The sequence below is a fragment of the Plectropomus leopardus genome, chromosome 21 (genome assembly GCF_026936395.1).
Source record: "Plectropomus leopardus strain MGB_pleo_1.0 chromosome 21, ASM2693639v1, whole genome shotgun sequence".
Classification (NCBI taxonomy): domain Eukaryota; kingdom Metazoa; phylum Chordata; class Actinopteri; order Perciformes; family Serranidae; genus Plectropomus; species Plectropomus leopardus.
Window position 1 is genome coordinate 22,237,305 of NC_142196.1, and position 23,768 is coordinate 22,261,072.

A 23,768-nucleotide genomic window follows, 5' to 3' on the forward strand; every position below is an offset into this window, starting at 1 on the left:
AATGACTTCAGCACCACATATAGGGCACTTGCACAAAATATATAGATTTTAACACTTTCAATTACTATGTTTATTTCTATTTTTTTTTTTTAACTTTCAAAACCTTGATTTTTTTGACCATAAATATATTTCCCAAAAATGTCAAACACTTTCTTTGACGTAATGAGGACAAATTGCTTTCAGTGCTTTCTGAAAACTTTATTTGAGGCTTGGATTATCACATGCAAACACCACTCTATCCACAGGCAGAGAGGGTGAGAAAGCCTTAGTACATTTCAGTAGAAAGGTAAACTATTACTTTTTTTTATTAAAACATAATGGCTCTGGAAAGATTAGTGCTATTGCAGATGCAAACCTTTGTAAATGATATAGAACTCTATATTAATAATACATGGGAATGCAATTAAAATACTGCATTTTAATCTGAACTGTACAGCTATTGTTTACAATTTACACGGATCTCACAGCTTTGCAAACAATTTATGATTATTATCACTCACACAAAATCTTTCCACAATTATTTGTACAAACATATTACATCACACGTTAAAATTATACGATATAGAAAAACTTGACAGCGTAAACAACACAGACGGCGACAAGTGTTAAGCATCAATAATCAGATATCTGAGTGGACGATGACGCTGTTGGATATTCTCACCACCTTATGGCTCACTAGGTAGTTATGATTCATGTGAATTTGGTCCAGCACTGGAACAGTTATGCTACAATATGTGAATGTACGAAATCATAACACCAGCTACAGTATGAATGTACCTTATGATGTTGAGGCACTTCTATTTGGAAAACAATTTTAAGTGGGAGTCCACTTGGACGTAAAGCACAGACTGATATGCAGCAGGACAGCTGACGAAAACGTTTCACTAACCTTGTCTAAACTATGCAAACCTGCGGAAGTGAAATACATCCGGTTGAGAAGAAAAAGCAGCTGTTTTTTTTTAAATTAATAAGATTATTATCTCGTGACTGCAAAAAATGAAAATGTAGGCTATTATTTTTTTAATTCGGGAAGTGAGAATTTCTGAGGTTATCTCGTTAATTCAGAAAAATTGGAATTTACAATGTCTTGTTACATCTCGTTAGTTTGGAAAAAGGCAAATTCAAAAGATTATCTAACTAGGTTAAAGAAACAAGAGTGCACATTATCTTGTTAACTCAGAAAAGTGAGATTTTACAACAAATGAATCTAAGAAATTCTCATTAATTCAGAAAATGAGAATTTTGACTCAGAAAGACAAATTTTAGGCCATCATCTTCTTAATTTAGAAAAAACTGAATTTGCCCCATTATCTTCTTAATTTAGAAAAACAAGAATTTACATTTTCTCTTCTCAACAGGAATTTATGACAGCTTGTGAGAATTTACTAGATTACATAGTTAATTCAGAAAAACAAGAATTTACAACATTATTTCGTTACATTTTTTAGATAATATTCTTTTTTTTCTTCTCAAGTGAATGCATTACACTTCCATAAACAATATTTAGTCATTTTAAACATAAACCTCATTCATACAGCTGAAATCTGGCCGGTAATGCCTTCATTATAACTTGCTAAAAGCAATAAATATTAACTTATTATAAAGAGTTTAAAAGAATTACACACATCAATATATTGTTACATTCAATCCTCCCCTCTAAACTACAGTTATTAAATTTTATCATAGCAGCATTAACTGGGCAACTAATGAAAGTGAACTGTGACAATTGATAACCACATCAAGCATTACGCTCAAACTTAAGTATCGGGCCCATTTTATGTGCAACACAGCCTTAGCCATGGAAGTAATGGGGAAGCTGCTGTAGTTGGTTTATAAACACGCTGACAACATCCCCTCTGTGGGTTCCTCCTCTCGACATAAACCATTTCTTACACAGAAAAATATTCCAGTATAGTGGGATCTTAAAAAGGGTGTATAATCGCAGGCTCTGAGCCCATACATTCATGTTTCTATCTGATTCCACATCTGCAGTACAACACGCTCCAGAGGAATCATCCTCCCACTCATTACTCTAGATGCCTTCTTAATAGTGCAAAAGCAAATTACTGGGCTGTGGGTCTAAGCAGGGGGGAGTTACAGCCATTAGCAACCCAACCGGAGACATTTAGAGGACTCCTCTTCATCGTCTGTGCCCATGGGTTTTTAGATGAGAGCAAGTTCAGTTGATTCGTCTGTTAAAGGAGGACAACATTAAGGAGTTAAAATGGGTTTGCAGTTTTGCAAATTGCAGTTTTTAAGGAATACTTCACTCCCCAAATGATCATTTGTATATCAATTAAAATTAAAAGTTATCGCTGCTCTCTTCATAACGCCAGTGAAAAAAAACAGTAATTTTACCTCGTTTAACATTCAAGTTGCTTGTTTGCCGCCGCCTTGATCAGTTGTGACTTTGCTGAATGTGATCTTTCAAACACCAAAGTGATATAGTTTTGCTTTTGCTAAACATAATCACCTATGACTTAAATTAATTACAAATTTTCTAAATTTCTTGATTCTTTGGTCACTATGGAGGCATGCGAGAAAAACGGTTTTATTCACAAAATTAAGATAGCATGGGATGAGTAACTGATATATATATTTACAATTAAATTAAATAAAAACAATTTAAAAAAGTAGAGAATACCTTCTTCTCCGCTGCATGTATAGGCGAATAAGCCACTGTACCACAAATGGCCAAATAACAGCAAAAGCCAAACTGGTCGGAGAAATGTCGAAAGGCCACCAGGATGGTTTCTAGGGGAAGAAATATGAAGAATAAATAAAAAATTAGCGTTACTGCAAATTATACTAATTTGTAAAATAAATCATTTTAGTTCCTGCTGAAGATCATAAAAAATCAATTTAGCTAAAACATGGTTTTTGTTTACCTGACTCCTCTTATTCACCGGGGGTGATGCATAAGTTGGAGACAGAGACATTGATCTCGCCTGCAGAGACATAAAGTTAAAAAAGTCCATAAATATTTGTCAAAGGAAAAGATAAAACACCACTTAAGTATAAATATTTCAGGGATTATCTGTCCAGAGTGTTGTTTACAGAGCCAAAGTACAAAACCTTATCTTCTGCCCTAAATAGCCTCATCTGCACACTGAAATCATAACTTAGCCCCAACTGTGTCCATTTTTAAGAAGTGTGATCTGCCACTTCTTGTCATGGAAATTATTAATATATGTATGCACATTTGCATACTGAAAACAAATTAAAACAATGTGGTTGATGGGCATTTACATTTACTGAAGCTGCTCCTCAGTGGTTTCTAACAGCTTGTCTACATCTGAAAGATATTTTTCAAGAAGGGAATAAAGCTTAACTCAGGGAAATATTATCAGAGATAATATATTTTTTGGGGTAGTTTTATCAACGGTTTGTTTACTATAATTGCCTTTTTTTAATAAAAATGCTGCCCTCTTCCTTTACTTAATATCTAAACACAGAAAGTAGTCCCAGGTAGCTGTTTAGGTGTTTGATTAATAAATGTTAGAAGACAGTAAAAAATATCATTTTTCAAAGCCCAACATGATAATAATAATAATAATAACTTATATTTCTAATGCACTTTATATTTGGAACAAATCTCAAACTGCAATGAGGTGAAAGCATTAGCATATAAACAAAAAAAACCAACTACTATAAGAGTATTTTTAAAAGCCATAAAAATATGACGTGATATGTTTAAATTGCTTATTTTTTCAGGCAAAGACCCAGATCAAATTTCCTACCATAAACAGAAATATAATCAAATATTGAGATTTGAAAAATGTGGTGTTTTTGGGCCCATTGTCCTTCGGGTAAATGAGAGGACAGACTTGTGGGACTCGTCCGACCTGGCTCGCGGTCAGAGCCTCGAGGGTGTGCAGCCTCTCCAGAACGCTCTGCATGTCCTCCTGCAGTCTCGCCAGCGCCACCACTATCTGCTCATTCAGGCTCCCCCCAGGTGTTCCCGCTCCTCCCCAGCGGTCCCCGTCCCCGTCTCCTCCACTGTACGCAGGCATCAGAGATCCAGAGCCGCGGCCCGGAGACCTGGAGCCTAAAAACATGGAAATTATTCATAATGAATACATGTTCCGTTGAAACGAGGCTCTCTGAGTATAAACGCTCTATAATGACGACCTTACCTCTTCCTCTTCTGACCAAAGAGCTGCTCGGCATGTCTACGTTCAGTCTCTGTCTCTGTGACATCGCTCCACTGTTCTCTCCATCTTCTCCTCCACACCTGATGCCCTGCGGTGCACCGTGAACATCCTCCTGGAGCTCCTGAGTCGCCTGGGGCTCCTCTAGCGGCGGCAGGACGTGGTTCTCCTCTTCCTCCAGGTCGTCCAAAGAGCGGTTATGCTCTGAGTTCTGGAGAAATGCACATTAAAAATGAATCAATGGTGGACCGAGAGCTACAAACACTGCACTAAAACAAGTGGTTTTCAGTTTTTACTTGCCTCTTCCTGGCCGAACTGGTCCACAGAATCACAGTAGACTTCGCTGTCTGAGTCACTGGCCAGGTGGCTGGGACCAGTCACATCTACACCGGGATCTAAAACCAGCACACAAAGACTCAGACTCATCCTGCATTGTGATGTGGAGTAAACTGTGCAGTAATGAACAGAGGGACATGGAGGAAAGGCAGCGTTCGCTGAATTCTGGGGCTTTTTGTGCCATTTTAGCAGAGTCATTAACTTGGTCCATTTAAAGAGTCCCAGGAGCAGCTGACGTGTAAAGTGTTAAGATTCAGCGTCTGCTGAGTTGCCACAGCTCTGGGAATGAAGCTTAGCAGATTATCTGATCACATGGTGCGCTGATACACCAGCACGGGCAGTCACGTGCGGTGGGCGAGGAGAGTCCTCAGTCACAGAACAAGACTTTCACTAATGTGAGATTTAAAGACGGAGTGAAACAAAAAAGACACTTGTGCAATTTTAACCCTGTATACCTGTGTTAAACGTTCATTTTCTCCCATTAGATGCCAAATTTATGTCCAAAAGAGTATTTTTACACCAAAATAGTTGCATACTGATTTGAGAAAACATGTCCTTCAACCTGGAAACTTCAGACCCATCATGCTCCAGGGGAGGGAGGTCTGTGTGAAACCAACAGTCCACGGCAGCTCCATATCACCCTCTTAAAGCCATTTCTTGCAAGCACTTATAAATTCCCATTTTTTGAGTCACCTGAATGCCTCACCTGACGTGGCATCTCATTACCCTCTCATTAAAGGCAGGTGTGTAAAACTAGTTGAGCAGGGAAAACAGCAGCAGTCTTCGACGGCCGTGTGTTTGGTTGAATCTTACTTTCATTGTTTGATAAATCTGTTTATCGTGCCATTGAATGAAACTTTGTTTCTTAATTTTGTAAGAGTTTGTTTTATTTCGTTTGAAAGCAATAGTCAGACAATTAAGTTTCATGTCACCCAGCAACTCTCCACACATCCTGCAACGACACACAAGGCACCATCGGACAAACAGTGAGTACAGCCAAAGACAGCGTTTTGGTCATATCCACCGTGGCGTCTGTGGGCAGCTATTCCAAACTTATTTATTACACTTATTTCCCACACTTTCACAGGTCCAATCAAACGCAATTCATTTTATTTCAATCTTTCTTGTAACTGCACAACACTTAAACACTTTGTGTGTTAGAATCTCTGGGAAATGAATCGCAGTACAGACGCTGTAACTTCTGTTTCATTTGGACTTTAAACCAGAACACAGCGTCCCATCATAGAAGCTGCTGTTCTTTACCTGCGTGGTGACCGTTGAGCAGAGGCTCGCCAACTGAACCCTCCTGAGAGTTGTCGCTGTTCAGAGCAGCTCTCGAATGACTCCCATTGGTCAGATGGACGACCCCGTTGGCCACTTTACCGTTGGACAGGGGGACTTTGTGTCTCCTGGCTGAACCTTTCTTCTTTGGCTGCGAAGCTGCTGATTTCTTGTCTGAAATAAACCCCAAAAAAGAAAAACACGTCAATAAAATATTTTTTTTATACCCGTTATTTTTTCGTGCGCAGAATTTATAACTTTACCTTTTTTGACGTCCCTTATCACCACTTCTTCCTCCTCCTCGTCCTCCTCATCCTCATCTTCTTCCTCCTCTGGTGTTTCTTCATCGGACTTTTCCTTTGACTTGAGTCTGGATGGACGAGTCTCCAGAGTGCCGTTCATTTCCATCGTTCTGACGATGCTCTTTGCGACGCTCTTCGATGATGCTGAATTCAACATTGCGCCAAACCCTGCGCAACAAAATGGATTTAATTACATAAACCAAAAGGCAGTGCATCCTTTAAGGATGACGTTAAGGGGAAACACTATTTGTTTTTCAACCTGAACCCTTTTTTCCCATGTTTTATTGCTCAAAGGATGATTAGATTTTTAAAAATGCATTCTGTATTGCAAAAGCAAGCTGCAGTGGGAACAAGGCTGCAATGTAATCACTCGAAACAGGCGCGCTCCTTTAATTTATATCCGTCATAAGTGCTTGTTTTTGTCACGAGCGTGAGACAATTGTGCAAACTGAAATAACAAATATAAGATATGCCTAATGGAAACACGTCAATTTTGAAAAAACTCCCATTTACTGCAAAAGTTTTTCCGCTTGCATGAGGTGGTATTTCAGGTGATTCCAAAAAGCCATATTTCACAATACTGCAAAGAAAACACTTTTTTCGCTTTTTTATGGTTCACATGACGCTATGGCTATGCACTTGTTGGTAGGAACTGGCTCCATCGGGCATGATGCAGCAGGAGCTACAAGAGCTGTTATTGCATGGTATAACACTTCAAAAGTTGAGCAGATCATCTGGAAGTTTTGATTCCACAATTCCTATGTGAAATCGTGGACTATCACCTCCCAGAAATCCCTCATAAGTGGCCGCTCTCACGTATAAGGAGCTTGCCTTTCCATTATCGCTCGCATAACACACCTATGTCACCTTTGATTGGAAATAGTGACAGCTAGTGCAGCGGCTGCAATAGAAATAAACCTGCTAATGTTTTGAGCATTCATCACCATGCTTCTTGGAATATTATCACGAGAGAAGTCACATAACATCACTCAGTGGAAACACAATCATCTCGCAACTGTGTTGAAAATATTGCTTATGTTCTGTGCAAATCTGTAGCGGAAAGGACCCCATGGAGAAATGAAACAAACTCTTCAAGTACTTTTGTCATGTGAGTTTCAGAAACTCCACACAGATGAGGTTTGTGTTTATCTGTATCAAAAGAAAGTGTCTTATTCTGTATTTCCAAAAGCAAAAAAGTCAGATGAGCTGAGCCACATGTTCTCTAACACTAGTTGAGCATGCACAACATCACCGCTATGAAGCACCAAAAGCATCTGAGCTACGACACCAGACCAGACCAGACCAGACCAGACCAGACCAGACCAGACCAGCACTAAACTACAGCCACACTCAGTGATGTACTTGCCTTCCAGTTGCCTAGCAAACTGTGTCAAACGGGCTGAGCATATGACAAGAGGCAAATTATAAAGGTTAAGCTCCACGTGCTGTTTATGACATCACAAACAAAGTGAAAGGTGAACAAAAACCTACCTGTGCTCAGGTCTGATATCTGTGTGATCTTTTTCTTCTCCTCGATCAGCTCATAGAACGGGCCGAGGACGCGAAGGAGCTCCTCCACCTCGTCTGACATGGGCATGCCCTCCAGGATCTACACAGCAGACACAGCAACAGGTGCAACGTCAACCATAGTCAAATTACGTTCCTATATCAGAAAACTTCTGTAAAAGTAACGTACCAGCTTCATTTCATCAACATACGCTGCCATTGCTTCTTCTTTTGGCATATCTCCGAGAGAGTTCCATGCATCCCTGAATAATTAAGCAAAAAATGCATTATTATATCACTTTATAGAGTAAAAACTATAAAGCATTTATGTCATAGAGATTTGTTTTGAAAAAATCTGCAGCACTTTCCAACTATGTCAACACCTCCAGTTTATTTGAGGTTAACGTGTCCTTCGATAGCCGAGGGTCTAAGGCCGACAAAAACGTCACCATTCATTAGTAACAGGAGTTAATCCTTTACTCTGTGTTTTTACAGTTTTCTGATAAACTTACGACACCCCACCTCGATGCAATGTGAGAAAGTGTGCACCCTGCAGTGGGTAAGAGGTTACATTCCAAGAGTCCAGAGATCAAGTAACACAGCTTGACGCTAAAAAGGGGAAACTGCAGGTCACAAAACCCAGTGAGGAGAATCTGGTTCAAAGTGACCCAGAATCAACATGTTTTGCAACATGCTCAAGTCAAATATTGTCTCAGTTTCAATGATCAAGGTTTTACAGAATCAAATTTCATGATTTGCAGTGGTATTATTACAACTTAAGCTCGTCAGCGTGACCCTTGTAGGACAATTATTCTTGAAAATGACGAACAGAGGGACGGAGAAAAGTGTAATTTAATAAAAAGTATTGTGATTACTTTGATATTTTTTTTCATTTAATTTTCACAATAAAATAAAACAAAATAATAAGAAGAATAAGATTTATTATTAATAGAATAAGAATAAATGTTGATGTATTTTTTGCTGGAGTCTATACCAAACACATCTAAAAAATGATTTTTAGGCCAGGACATCTCTGTCACACCACACAATTTCTCATTTATAATAGTATGTTGTGAGAAATTTTACCACATTATTTTTTTGAAAATGCAGCTTCTGTTATTTGGATATTGCACCTGTCCATATTGCCACTTCAATAATATTTTAATTAATTGCGCAGCCTCAAATCAAATAGAATAATATTTTCCCCATACATGTTACAAAGAACATAATAAATCTTTACATTTTTAGGCAAAAATAGAAAAGTATCGACTGACTGTACATCTCTTTTTGTCTTTACCATTTTGCTTTGCCAACTGCATCCCAAAAGCCAGGTCGGGGTATATTGCACGCGCCCACAGTGGCTTGTTTGTAGTAACTGTAGAACTTGAGCATCATGTCGTTGGAGGGCTGAAAGGGACCTGTGGGAAATAAATACAAAAATTGTGCAAAATAAGTGTTTAATAAACCCAAGGGGTTCAAATAAAACATTTCATCACTGTACAATATTATATTAATTATTTGGACCAAGATATGATATTTGCTAATATCACAAAGCCACAATATGATTATGTTCAATTCAGTTCAGAGGCCTGCAATCAATATGAGACAGTAACAGTAACTTCTGTTTAAAGTCCCCAAAATACCTCCCTGAGGAGATCACCTGACCCACCAGAGGAGAGGAGGATAAATCAAGCGCACCTGCCCGACAGGCTCCACCCTCCTCAGGTGCAATCCCTCTGTCTAATGAGAGGCTATATGTGTCGCCTGTCTCCCTTTGTTCCTCTCTGCAGCAGCAACCATGTGTGCATCACGTAAGTTACGGTCCTTAAAGACTTTAATTCACTTTCTCACTGCACAATATTAGTTAATGCTTTGGTTTATTGTTGATTCTTTTTTTCTCATTGCAGAGAATAAATCACAAAGCTATCCTGTAATCAACCACACTGCTTTAAATAAACTGCTCTGCTGAACAGACACCTGCTGCCTGCTTCTCCTGCTTTGTTTGTATCATCTAAGTCGACACCGGTATTTTTTTCCCCAATGTTCTCATTGTTGTTTTATTTTTTTTGACTGTTTGCCATTATCTGTTTGGCACTAGAGAGCGTTCAATGAGGAGGTCTGCTTAGACAAAAATACTTTTTAGTTTGTAGAGGTGATTTATTTCAGTCCTTGTTAACAATTTTCCAAAGGGAATGCATATAATAAGGAATGAATAACAATAATGCATTACATTAAAAGGAAGAACAAAAAGAAAACAAACCTTAAAAAGTAAAGTAACCTTTTAAGTTAACCTTCCCAACACTGTGCATATCTATATGTATATTATGTTTATATCCACTTTTCGCTGTTTATGAATAATTGTTTTCACTTTGCGTCCATAATCTCGTAGCGTAACAAGAAGTACGGTGAACGGAAACTAACATACAACACTGTAATTCTACATTTGCACAGTCAGCTTTCTCCTAAAGGCTGTAAACTATGGAACACGTTACTGACTGAAATAAAGTTAATCACAGATTTAAAAACATTCACAACAAAGGTCAAAAACTGGCTCAAAACAAACCAGAGCTGTACTCATTTTTAGACTGATGTATTTTACATTTCTGATGAACATTGATTTATGGAAATTGTGTGTTTCTATTTTATGATATCTGTTTTTTACTGTATTTGACTATCTATAGTCAAGTTTTACATAACTGAATTACGCACATTTTTCCCACTGTATACTTAAAAGCCCAGCTAGGGATAAGAGTTGGACAGCAGTTGCTATAAACTCTGTGCAGCACATAGCTTCATGTTTGTATGAAACTATGTTTAACTGCATCATCCCTATAGAATAAATAAATTCAATTTAATTGTGGATCATTAATTATTTTCTCCAGATCAATGTACTGGTACACTCCTACTTAGCACCATTCGTACTGTTTTTAAATGTCTTATATATCTGCAAAGTCTTTGCGACAAGACAGACTTTTAAAATTGACTGTGTGGTTGTGCATTGAGTGCAGACTGCAGGCTGGGAGGCAAATCTCTGCACACTTAGTAAAGTGGATTAAGCCTTTAAATCGCACAAGATCCAGAGCAGACCAAGCTGTTGACTGCACCAAGCTAGATCTGACGCTGTCTATACTCCCATGTTAAAGCCAGGAACTGGTCTAACTGGCCTAAATGATATAGAGACTGGTTTGTTCACTTACCATCGGGGGGCAAACTCTTGATCACTTTGACGGCAGCTTCAAACCTCAGCACCGTCAAACGCCTCTCATCCTCCACTTTGACACTGTCCACCTCCATCGTGTCTCACTGAGACAGTCAACACAAAACCTACAGACAGTAAACAAACACACCACTAAAATGTAATAACACACGTATAACATATATGTGCTAAAACGTCCGTAATAACACATGTACTGCCATTTTAGCTCATAAATCCAGATTTTTGCGACGCTAATGCGACTAGCTAAACTTGCCACTTACTGTATTTACAGTATGCTGAGACCACCAGTAGGAGGTTCTGTATTTAGGACACATCGTCTGCTATGCGACACGCAAATAACCGCCCAATTATTGGTGCTAAATACAAAAAATACTCCCAAACTGTCGACGGAAAATGTCCAAACAGATTGTACTTACCGTTAAAGTGAACGGCCTATCTGTTTGTCAGACGGCGACCTGTCCCTCGACCAGACGCCATGAACAGTGTAATAAAGCTAGGCAAAGGTGAACTCTGGGAGCTGTTGTTTTCTTCCGGATTTAAGCGTTGCCTACAAGTTCCACAATCCCCCGCGTCTACTACAACGCACGGAGAAACGAAAATTGTGTTGCCTACTCAATAAAACATTAAAGTATAGGGAAAAAATGAAAAATAAGAATTAATAAGTTATAACATTTCTATGTCTCGAATCATAACACGAATCCCTACAGTTTAGTGTAAAACTACACTTCCCTTGATGCTCCACTAGGGATCCATATTTTTTTCTTCAGTTGGAAGAGTGATAGTTAGACAGCGGTGAAAGGTAAGAGCTCTCACTCTGTTTTTAAATGCGACTATCACAAGTTGCTGTAAGTTAGTTTGAGCTAAAAACTAGTCGATTAACGTATCGGTTAATCGAAATAATTGACAACAAACTACTACTACTACTACTACTACTACTACTACTATTACTACAATAGCTATCACTATTACTAGTAGCCTACTAGTACTAATACCATTATTACTTTCCTAAGGACACAGATTAACAATAGCAATTTTTCAAACATCAGGCTACCTAGTTCCAGTAAACAAAATATCTTTTGTTTTATATTTTGATGGTTACTATTCATTATTTTCTAATGTTTAATTATTAATGTATCATTTGGAAAAAGTATAGGCAGATAAATAATAATAATAATTTTAAAAAAAGATGGAATGGAAGTTGCAGATTGCAGATGTGAAGATATCGAAAAAAAGATTCAGAGACTAAACTCCCACTTGCTACTCCCCACTCCCGTTGGAAGCACAACAGGCCAAAAATAAAAAAGATATATTATAACAAAAACATATCTAAGAAAATGTAAAGTATTAGCAGTCATAACACAAGCTAGGTCACATAGAATACATTTCAAAATAATGTATATTACAATATTAGATTATAATTATTGATGCATTGACTTGTGCACCTCTTTCATGTTGAAGATGGTAAAGGTGGACCTAATTTCCTAAAACAAGTTTGTTGCCAAGTAGGTTTTCACATACAAGCAGTTTGTAATTTTGGTGCATATACAAAAAAAAAAAACAAAAACAAAAACCAAAAAAAAAAAAAAAAACCCAACCATAACCATATGGGAAAGAAAAAAATACAATAAAAATATTTTATTATATGCTACTTTTTTTAATGTACAATGTAGCTATTTAAAATTAATATATTTATTTCAATTTAATATGTGGTTTATTATTTATGGTGACAATTAGGCATTAAATTATATATTTTTTATTAATTCCCAGTAGACCACACACACACACACACACACACACACACACACACACACACACACACACACACACACACACACACACACACACACACACACACACACACACACACCATCTGGACATGTACAAAAGTGCAGTTCTTTCACAAGTGCAATTATCCTCCATGTGCAATTTGTGTACACATTTTCTTGTATATATATATATATATATATATATATTTTTATTTATTTATTTATTTTTTTTTTTCTAGAATGTTGAGTTGTTGGCACCTTGTAACTTACGCTACTGTTTTTGAATCTTGTTTTGTTATTACATTCAATATTTTTTTATATTTGCATTTTTTTTTCTTTTGCTGCTTATCCTGTACCCGGTAGCTGCTGTAACACTGCAAATTTCCCCACTGTGGGACTAATAAAGGATTATCTTATCATATTCATTTTTATCATAAAAATAAATATATATTCTGTATTAACTTATATTTTTATAAATGTATGCCTTTCATTATATATTAAATATTTTTTTCATTTATTCAAGTATTATTTAATCATTCATTCATTTGAGCATTAAATTAAATAAATATTTATGTATTTAGTTTCTACGGAAGCCCTAAGCTACGGAAGCCCTAAGCGGACGTGTTTTTTTTTTTTTTTACAAGCCGTTTTCTCGATATAACAAGATATTATCTCGTTATAACAAGATATTATCTCGTTATCTCGAGAAAACGAACTTTGTTTTCCCAAGATATTAAGTCGTTATCTCGAGAAAACGAACTTTGGTTTTGGTTTGTTTTTAAACTTTATTGAATGAAAGTCAGAAGAAGAAGTGGCGGGTGGATGATGTGACAGCAGGAGCCGTGCGGTGTTCAGCGTGGACAAATGCGTGCAGGTTCTCGCCCCTGCACGTACCAAAAAGCACCGGAGCAACAGTATAATAATCTAGTTGTGATTACTGATAAATTTGGGTGATGTGTTCCTGTAATAATCATCTTACTTTGCGCATTTGTCCGCGCTGAACACCGCACGGCACCTGCTGTCACATCATCCACCCGCCACTTCTTCTTCTGACGTTCATTCAATGAAGTTTAAAAAAACAAACCAAAAAACAAAGTTCGTTTTCTCGAGATAACGAGATAATATCTCAGGAAAGCAAACTCTGTTTTCTCGAGATAACGAGATAATGTCTCGTTATAACGAGATAATGTCTCGTTATATCGAGAAAACGGCTTGTAAAAAAAAAAAAAAAAACACGCTTAGGGCTTCCGTAAAAGTTGCGGCACTTGAAATCCTCCATACAATGCAGACAAAACACTGCTCCCACTTTTAAACCACGGAGTGACTCCTCCTCCTCTGCACAGACGATCTTCGCGCTGAGGTTACGCCAGTGAGGGCAGGAATCCCACAATAGCAGGCGGAGGATTTTTTTTCTCGAGCGGAGCAAAGCTGGTGGCTGTTTCAATCAAAGGGAAGGCAGAGGGAAGGGAGGCTCTGCGGAGAGATGTAAGATGGCAGAGCTACAAATGTTGTTAGAGGAAGAGATTCCTGCCGGTAAAAGAGCGCTCGTGGAGAGTTACCAAAACCTAACCAGAGTAGCGGACTACTGCGAGAACAATTATGTCCAGGTAAGAGTTATCTTTAACCTGCTTTTGTCGCCAAAAGCTCGGCACTGAATCGGTTGTTGGGACAGGAAATGTGGATAAAAGAAGCTGGACTCATCCGCCCAAAAGCTTGGAGCTGCTCTAACTGTTTGATGTTTTCAAAACTGTGGGGTATTTAACCTTATTTTAACTGTTAACCACATTTATTCGGTTTACACAGAGGGTGTGTCTACTTTTTTTTGTTATTACACCGGGTCGCTACAAAAAACTGCTTCCACTCTCTCTGCTGATAGGGAGGCCTGCGTGTGTCACAGCAGCAAGTTTTCTCATTTATTTAATTTTAAGGAAACTTACTGCGGTTTTTTATCACCTTAAGTGATGCTCCAAGTATATAAGTGGGAATTTCACTCTACAAAGTGTGCATGAATATTAGAGCAACGTAGCAGTCCATTACATGCCATAAGGTCATTAAACTCACCATTTAATACCACAAAAAGTCCCCATTGGGATACTACAGTAGTATTAAAGTGGCATTATGGACTTGTAAGCACTCAGTGCAAATGTTTTAATGTCAGAGCATTGCTTTTATAGTTGCTGCATGATTTTTTTAACCATTAAACAACGTATAATGCCACATTACAGCATAATATATGCATGGAAAGCTTGTTTTGGACACTTATTGGAGAGCAGAGCTTATTTAAGGTTTGCAGGGTTGCAAGGAGGCTGAAGAGGAATGTAAAATTATTGTTTTCTGGTCAATAAGGGTTGGAGGTATTGATTTTTCTTCTTCACAACTTGTGGACTGTTCTTTATTTATCAGAGGAGGGGGTGGCTGCTTTGTGACTTTGTTGTTTTTAGTATTTTTACTCTTCCTGAAGGTACAAATATTTTTCCTTTAGCCTCCCTGAATAACTTGGGGAAAATGCATGACCCTCCCTGCACCAGAAATTAGTTGTTAGATTTTTAAATTTTCTTAAATTTGAAGGGTGAAAGGGTTGAAAACATCCTCAATCTACACGTGCACGCTAGTTAGTCAGTGCAAATGTTTTGTTATTGGCCGACCTTTAAATGAGACACTAGAATAAATTAAACATTAAGTGTCTCACTTAACCTACAATTTATTTATTTATTTATGGTGACAATTAAGCATTAAATGACATTATTATTTATTCAATAGTTCGGAAGCGATTCTACTTAAAAAAAATTGGCAGTAAAATAAAAACAAAATACAGCCATTTTTTAAGTTGTATGACCTCCCCTACGCCAAAATAAAAACCCAAGTCCCTCTCCAGTGCTTGAAAATGTATTTGACATGCCCTCCCCTTTTTGCACCACCACTCCCTCCCCTCTCATAAATAACAAACAGTCCCTTATTAATAGGAACTGAGCTTGTTTTAACCTGTGGTTTCCTTTTGTCGTCATATCTATTTTAGAGTTCATTTTTAAGTTCTTCTTGATAAAATAGCATATCTTAAGCGCCTTTATTTTGAGTTAGTAAGATTTTATGCAACCTAACTTCACAGCTGTGGTGTCGCAATGACCTCAGATGGCTTTTTGATGTCATGACAAATATCTCAGTGGTGAGCCACTTCTTAAAAAAAAAAAAATCTGAGAACAAACCGAGCGACAGACAAACAGCGGTCGGTGGGAAAACATTTTTCAGCAGAGGACAGCCCACCGTATCAGCTCCAGCGGGTGTGTCCAATCCAGCTGTACTCCCCAAAGACTCCCTGTAATTTTGTTTTCTTCTGTGTGCTCCTCCGATGATTTGGCGTTGTGAAGCTCCATGCCAGTTTTAGCCCACGCAAACACTACAGGACGAGAAGTTTGTCATCTTGTATGAGCCCTAAAATGAAGCAAGATGCAAAGCTGTATAGTTCATTATATTTCAGAGTAATGGCTGTGTATAATTATGTGTGATTATATACAGTCTGTGGTTTAGAAACAGAGAAGAAAATGAATGTGGGAACATCTTTGTTATAGATTTAGTTTACCGCAATGACACAGTATTGAGATCTATAAAAGGACAGAAACGGAGGAATTTTGTTCATGTTTGAGTTCATCTTTTGCAGCGTGACAGTGTTTTGGAGGTTTTGAAGGTCACTGCAGATACCTTTTGGTTCAGACTACAGTTGCCAGTAGCTCACATTTAGTTGTTGTTGGTATTTTGTGTCTTTAAAGCACTTTCCCGCTGAAATGACAGGGCTGTCACTGCTTTTGGGACTGCTTTTACCCACATATACTGACAGAAATATATTTGTGTGGCAGAGTTTAGAAAACTACAGAAAGTTGGTGCTGAATGTCAAACTTGTACTTCTTTCAGTCTTGATGTTATAAGATATGAAGTTGTTCTCGCTGAAGCTTCTTTTGGTACCAAATCTGTTTGGTTGCAGGCACTAGTTTTTGTTTTTTGAAATAATAATCTGCCTTTGTTTTGAGCAGCATGGTCATTCAAAATGATATAAATTCACTGAGTGTTGAACCTAATACTAACTAATCAAAATACCTATTATAATTCGTAGACTCATGTAATTTATTAACATACTTTTTGATTGAAATTGTTATATAATAATATAATAATAATAATATAATTTTTTTTATTGTGGCTAACTTCTTCGGTAAGGTTTTGTAATTTTTACATTTTTTATTATTAGCATTTTTTAAAATATGGTGACTAAAACTAAGACTAAATATTGAATCAGCTATGGTCGCAGCATTATTCCTGTTTACCAGTATATTACGGTGTGAAGATTAGTGGTTATTGTACCGGGTACATTTGCAGTATTGAATAAAAAAAATGCAACCAGATAAAAAAAATCCTAATTGCGCGTGCACATCTCTTTTCTTTCCTTCCCTGTCAGACTTTTTACAAATAGTGTCATCCACAAACTGTTTCAAATTTTAGTCATAATAAAGCATTTGTTCAACCAAAAACGCTAAGCATTTCAACTGATAACAATAATATTTGTGTAATACCATATACCACGATACAATGAAACTGTGATATTTTCGTATGTTACTGTGAAAATTTCGAGCCATTAGTGTCGGCACAAGTTTCTAAATTTGACCACTTTTGTATAAACCTACTAAATTTTAGTGTACTTGCTTTTGGTAAACAGGCGCGGCTCCAAAAATGGTATTTCAATCATCATGGGGATAAAAATCTCCTCTGAGACTCAATCTAATGAGATGTAAAATGTGCAGAGGAAGTGCACGAAAAAATACTTCCTCAAATGTTATTTTAATGCAGCTGCGGATAACAATTACAGAAGGGATGGATATACATGCATCTATACATCTAACTTTAACCCTTTGGAACCTGAGCAAACTGATTTCTTTAGATCCAAAAGAAATGACCCAAAAATGAGAAATAAATAAGTAAAAAGTTAAAAGAAAATTACCTTAAAATAAACATAAATAAATAAATAGATAAATAATGATAAAATCAAATCAAATAAAAAAATATATTTTTCATTTTTTTCTGCATCATAAAAAGTTTTTTAAAAAATTAAAAGAATTTTAGTTTTCTGGACATTTTTCATTTTTTTGATAATGTCTAAGATTCTCCTCAAACAAATTTCAGATAATACTACTTTTTTTTTTTTGCAATTTGTGAAGCATTTCTTTCCTCATTATATTCTTCTCTGTGTTTTGAAAGTAATCAAACCGTTTTTTTAAGGTTTCAGAGGAAAAAAAAGGATGTTGATTCAGGTTTTAAAGAGTTAACTATAAAAAGTTGTTTCATGAGTTGAAGCCATTTGAAGGATGTTTTTTAAAGTGCTGACATTAAAAAAAAAAAAAATCTGGATTTTAAGCTTTTGGGCGCACGTTGTGAGCTCTGTGTGAAGCGAGCGTCAAGACTAACAGTGCACTTTTCATAATCCTGCTCTGTCTGCCTCTGATAGAAACACACACACACACACACACACACACACACACACACACTCACACACACACACACACACACACACACACACACACACACACACATACACTGTGCACTCTGAACTGAACCAGCACATATCAACATGCCTCAGCTTGAATCGGCTCGTCCTGTTCAGCACTCCTTCACATTTCCATCCCTCCTCCTCCTCCTCCTCCTCCTCCTCCTCGTCATGGAGGCTGTGGTGCTGTGACAGTGTGGACCTGTAGTGCAGCTCAGCAGCTGAAGCAGATGGTGAACGCTGTTTAACCAAGGACAGATCGCTGGCCCACTTTTCCAACTTGATAATGACTTTTGTTTGTCCAAAAGAGTGTTTTGAACTGTGTGTGTGTGTGTGTGTGTGTGTGTGTGTGTGTGTGTCTGTGTATGTGTGTGCGTGTGGAATATGACACACTGACAGGTCAGAGTTATGTATCCTGTTTTCCCTGCTGACTCCGACGACTGACTCCCTGGAAATGCCTTCTCGCTGTGTCAGGAAGTGGCTCAATAATAGAGTAAAAAAAAAAAAGAGCAACACCCTTTCAAATTAAGACACTAGCACAGAGATTATTCAGATTAATGCAGTGTTTTGTGTTTTATTATGTTCCTGTTTCTTCTGACTGTATAAGGTATAAAATAGCGATCCTTGGCACTCGCTCGTTTTTAAATTGATGCGAGTCTGTTTGTTTAACGTCTGAGACAAGGACACATGCATTGTATGCAAAGTGGACCACCTGGCCGTGCTGGCAGGTCACACTGAGAGCTGCTTTCTTCAACACACTAATACCATTCAGGCTCTCTCCGTTGTTTTTTCGGCTTATTTAACATTTCTGGAACCTGAAAAATTCATGGATTGAAGAAAATTCTTCTGCAGCTGTTTTGGAAATTATTAATTTATTTAAGGCTCTGCAATATCGATATCATGATCTCAGACTAAATATCGTTTTAGATTTTGGATATCATTAGTGTTTTCTTTTCAGTGCAGTGATGTCGTTTTTAAACTTTTCTGTTTTCGTTATTTGCCTTTTACTGTCATTGTATCCACATTACTGATAATAAGTCATCAAAATTTCGTGAAAGCAAGCCCACAATATCAGTATTGAGGTATTTGGACAAAAGTATCATGACATTTAATTTTTTTCCCATATCGCCCAATCCAAGTTTGATTTTTCAATTCTTCCAAATCCTCTTTCTTTGCTGCAGTGACTGCCACTCCATCTTGTTTGTGAGCAAAAGTGTCTTTTTTAATGTGAGAATTTACTGCTTTTCTTTGTCATTTATGATAATAAAGGCAGAGTTGTGGGTTTTGGACTTTTGGTTGGACAAAAGTAGCAAATTGCCGATGTCACTTTGCATTTTGGTAAATTGTGAAGAACATTTTCACAAATTTTTTACCTTTTTTTGACGAAAATAATGATTCAATAAGACCTTATCCTGATAAAATTGGCAGATTAGTCAACAATGAAAATAATCATTGGCTGCAGCCCTATTAGCAGCACTTTTTTTTATGTTTGAACTGTTGTTATCATAAACTCTTGGGGGAAGGTTAACAAACAAACCACATACAGTAACAAGGAATAGGGAAATGGAAGTTAGATTTATGGCAAACCAGGAGTTCAAATGTCAGATCAGATGCAGTGTTGCAAGCTCGGGGCATGTGACTGCTGAGCCAGCATGATGCCCACTTGTGCTTTTAGTTCGGCTCCTAAAATGATCTAAAATGTGGGCTGATGTGTGTTAGTCAATGCAAGTAGCATCCTATGTCCCAGCAGAGATGTCCTCTTCATGCTGTGGTCATATAACCTTCTGTCCTGCGCTGCTTTCCCAAGTGAGTTAATGTGAGTTTTTCTCCCCGTGAGAGAGCAGGTGGCATTTTTTTTTTTGCACACAGCTCTGTCTCTCTGGGTTACTCTGAGTCCTCGTTTCCTGTCCTTCTTTCTCTGTGTCTCTCTCTGGAGTGGCCTGGTTTTTCTCCCAGCATGGTGAGGCCTAGCGGCTCTCAGCCTACCAGCCAGGCCCATTCATCCTTTCTGACCACCTGTCACTCCTTCCCTCAGCTGAGCGGGGCTGGTTTGGTCCAGACTGATCTGTAACAGTGTGGTTAGAGTGTAGTTTCTTAAAATAATGGGTGGCATCATTGTTTCAGACTAAAATTGTCTGTTTGTGGTTGATTTCGTACAGAAAATTGCCAGCTTTTGTGCAGCGTTCACTCTTTTCATCTCTAAAAGTGTGAATAACACCCAAACGCCCTCTGTGCCGTGGTGACCCAGCAAACTGGAAGAAGAGCTCCTCCAGCACTCAGATCCTTGGAAATTGATTTGTTTATCAGTTAAAAATGTTGTTTCAGGTACAGAGCAGTGACTTTCTGCCTGGACGAACCAATTACTAAGTCACTCAGGAAAGGTTAATGAGTTTCCTCCATGTGCAGACTTCCCCTTTGTGTCTCTTCGCTGACATACTGAAGGAATTTTTAATTGTGTGCTGGCAGTTCTTCAAGGTCAGGTAGACCTTATGGCCTCTCAGTCAGCCTCCATCTGCCCCGGAGGAATTATGAATTCACGTAGCGTACTGCTGAGTGTTTTTTTAAAGAGCTAAGAGTTAGCTCAAGGAAGGACTGAAGTTGTTAAGTCTGCAGGTTTTCCTTGTTTTTTATTCCCAACACGTCCCAGTGTCACTTTCACTACCCTGTCTGCCTCCTCAGGTGACATGTGCTGGCGATACATCTCTCACTGTTTCATTTTTAAAGGTTTGGATGCTCACTGAACAGGTTGCCAACCGTTATTTGATTAAGATCAAAGCACCTAGTGTTTTTTTTTCTTGGATTAATTTTACACATTTAACCCCCTTTAGCTCAGTTTCTTGTTATCATCCAAAGCAGATCAGTGTGCCCCAACAATGGCCAATAAAATAAACTATTAACTTTAAACTTTAAACCATTAACTATTATCATACTGATTATATTTCAAACAAAGTGTACTAACACTATTTCCATCATCTGTAGAGTTACAAGAAATTCTGGTATTTGTCAAACTAGAATTAATCTTATATTAAGTGCATTTTGATTCATAAGTTAGCATCCAACTGATACATAATTTTGATATATTTATATCTATATGTGAGAGTTAAAATATGTTATAAATATGCATTATAAATATAAACACAAATTCAGAACAATAAATAAAAAATAAAAACATCACATTATATTTTGCATTCCAGTGTGGAAATTTCTTGTTCAGTTGACTTAAACACCAATAGTAGTTATGTTTCTAGCCCTTTATATACGAAGCTCTATTGATATGGCTACAAAGTCCCTTCATTATGCCACCTTTGCATTTTTTAAATAGCACCACACAACTGCAGCATCGTGCCACTTCAGTGTGTGATTTTAGACAACATGCCGGCATAGCGGAACCAAAAGAGTCACGTCATTAAACACAACAGCATTGGCCTCAATTGTGACATATAACATAAAAGAAACAAGTGTTGGCAGAGCTTTTTTATCAATAACAAAGGCATAACAAAGCAACAATAACAATCAGTTATATGGCAGCCAATCTCGTATTCAGCACTGGGGTTAAGGGGCACCTCACTCTCATTGTTTTCCCACTTTGTGGACATTTTCGGCAGCTGTTGGTCTTCTTTGAGTTAGCTGCTAAATGCTGCATGCTCCTTTTTAAATCTCCTGTGGTGGGTCGCACGCATAACACGTCATCAGAATGTCACATCTGTCCCGTCCATGGTCGTGTCCTGCCAACTGTCCCTTTAACACAGATGCTGTTTCTGCCTGCACTGCTGTCTTAAAGGGAAGACTGAACGTACTGACCGTACAGTGTAAAAAGGGGCTTGTCATCTGACTTATGTATGCCTCATCAGTAAACTGGCCTTTAGTTATCTTTACATATGCGAAATTGGACAAGTAGCAGTCTGTGCCGAGCTGATACCGATGTATCGGTATATGTAATCAGTACAGTAAAGCATTTTTGATCCAACATAGAGTTTTTTTTTCCCAAATCAATATAACAGACGTGTAGAATAGTTACAATTAACCAATTAGTTGTCAAACACTGAATTAATCTCCAGATAATCTGATTGAATTAATTTTTAATTCCAGTTCCAATTTCTGGTTTCTTGTTATAACGGTAAACTGAGTATATTTGGGTTGTGGGCAAAGCAAGACACTTGAGGACGTCATCTTGGGGTTTTGGAAACACTTATTGACATCTTTAACCATTTCCGAAATTTCAAGACAGTAATTGACGGATTAATCAACAGTGACAATAATCGTTAGGTAAATCCTTACAGAGGTGGTGAGTAAAATGTAACAATTAGTTTTTTTGCCATTAAAAATAGACAAAAATAAAAGGGATGAGACCCAGGTTGAAAAATACTGGAATTTCTCTGTAAAAACTTTCATGTGATCATAATCTGATGAAATGTATTTCATCAGATTATGATCATGATCATGATCATGATCATAATCATAGACAAGTAGCAGTAGTAGAAACTCACTGGATGATGTATTGAAACTGGCGGAGTCACCATCGTGTTTTATCCTCCATAAATTTTCTTATACGTCACTGTGGCAGAAGGAAGTAAATGACAAAGACACGGCTTGAGTTACACTCGGTCAGATCTCATATTCATTGGGCTCCACCTTTTTCCCAATCAGCTGCTGGTTTTCAGACAGCCACATCAATATAACAACCCGCGGAGCACCAGCTCTCAGCTGCCTCCTGTCTCACTTATCTCACCCCGTCCAGTCTGCAGCCATCGGCGGTCGATACAAAGTGCCATGTGAGCTCTACGACCTTCCAGTTGGATTTACACTCACTCTGCTGTAAACTACACTAGGTACACCTCCTGCTACGGGTGCTTTCGAGGGAAAGTTTAACCATTTCTTTTCAAACTCGTCCTGTCCACAGATTAGAAAAATAAATCTGTGGTTGCTCCGTTACAGTATGTTTGTTTTTGTTCCTCCATGCACTCCTGACACTGTAGCAGAGCTCTCCAGAAACACTTGAAAGTTTGAAGACGGATGACATGTTGCCGAATTCCAAACATTCCTAAACCTTTTTTTTTTTTTGTTTTTTTTTTGCTCTGAGAGCGTTTCCCCTCCGGACAAGTGGGAGCGCATAAACACAAATGTGCTTGTCAGCTGTACAAATCCCGTGGCAGACACACAGTAGAAACGCTCTACGGTGTTGTCATATTATTTAATGTTCATACATGTTTGAACTCCTTTTATTTTAACTTCTTCTACACCAACCCTTCATACGGTATGTTGGACCCATTTTTGTGTCTCTTACGAGGGACAGGGGGTCTTTAGAGGGTGATTGCAGATCTGAACCTGACGATTAATTTGAGATGCAGCACTGTGTGTCATTTTTTCCATTAATAAATACATTTTGTGTTTTGGTGTGGAGTGTATTCAGATTTTGAAAGTTCAGAGAGAAGCTAGGATATTGTGGTGGAAATATACGATGGCCATCTCCATGCTCAGTTACGTCTCATAAGTTGTTGCTGCAATTTTTTGGTTGATGTAATTTGTTACATAGATTTGTTGCCTCATGTGTTCATTTTTCCCCTTCAGCAGCAGTTTTTTAGATTTTTTTTATAAATTTGGATCACTGAATCCTCTCTTCACGGCTAAGTTAAGCAATTCCCAGACTGCTGTAAGGACCCCAGTATGCAGATCTATCGATCA

At 37.8% G+C, this 23,768-nt stretch overlaps 2 protein-coding genes and 1 long non-coding RNA gene across 8 annotated transcripts in view; 2 read left to right on the forward strand and 1 right to left on the reverse strand.

The window, feature by feature from the left end:
* Positions 1-183: 183 nt before the first annotated feature.
* On the reverse strand, positions 184-11,338 carry acbd5a (acyl-CoA binding domain containing 5a). 2 transcript variants are annotated; one of them, XM_088072075.1, is made up of 14 exons: positions 11,210-11,338; positions 10,774-10,900; positions 8,874-8,994; positions 7,767-7,839; positions 7,562-7,679; positions 7,437-7,469; positions 6,032-6,238; positions 5,751-5,942; positions 4,452-4,546; positions 4,137-4,362; positions 3,846-4,048; positions 2,889-2,948; positions 2,645-2,754; positions 184-2,192 (listed from the first exon to the last, which is right to left on the reverse strand). In XM_088072075.1, the coding sequence occupies exons 2-14, from the start codon at positions 10,868-10,870 to the stop codon at positions 2,180-2,182; spliced, it is 1,548 nt and encodes a 515-aa protein (XP_087928201.1). In that variant the 5' UTR covers positions 10,871-10,900; positions 11,210-11,338; the 3' UTR covers positions 184-2,179. The 2 variants fall into 2 exon arrangements, with proteins under 2 accessions (XP_087928201.1, XP_042366417.1); XM_042510483.2 differs by lacking the exon at positions 7,437-7,469.
* Positions 7,611-10,754, forward strand: LOC121960677 (uncharacterized). Its single transcript, XR_006107000.2, has 3 exons — positions 7,611-7,702; positions 8,072-8,135; positions 9,208-10,754. It is a non-coding gene; the product is annotated as an uncharacterized LOC121960677 (long non-coding RNA).
* A 2,582-nt stretch (positions 11,339-13,920) lies between the features above and the next one.
* abi1a (abl interactor 1a) overlaps positions 13,921-23,768 on the forward strand; it is a 57,650-nt gene continuing 47,802 nt past the window's right edge. For 2 of the 5 annotated variants that reach the window (XM_042510292.2, XM_042510291.2), the window contains exon 1: positions 13,923-14,166. In XM_042510292.2, the coding sequence (XP_042366226.1) occupies positions 14,050-14,166 (117 nt within the window). In that variant the 5' untranslated portion in view covers positions 13,923-14,049. Of the gene's footprint in view, positions 14,167-23,768 lie in introns of all 5 variants that reach the window. The other 3 variants (XM_042510297.2, XM_042510298.2, XM_042510293.2) reach the window with 3 other exon arrangements.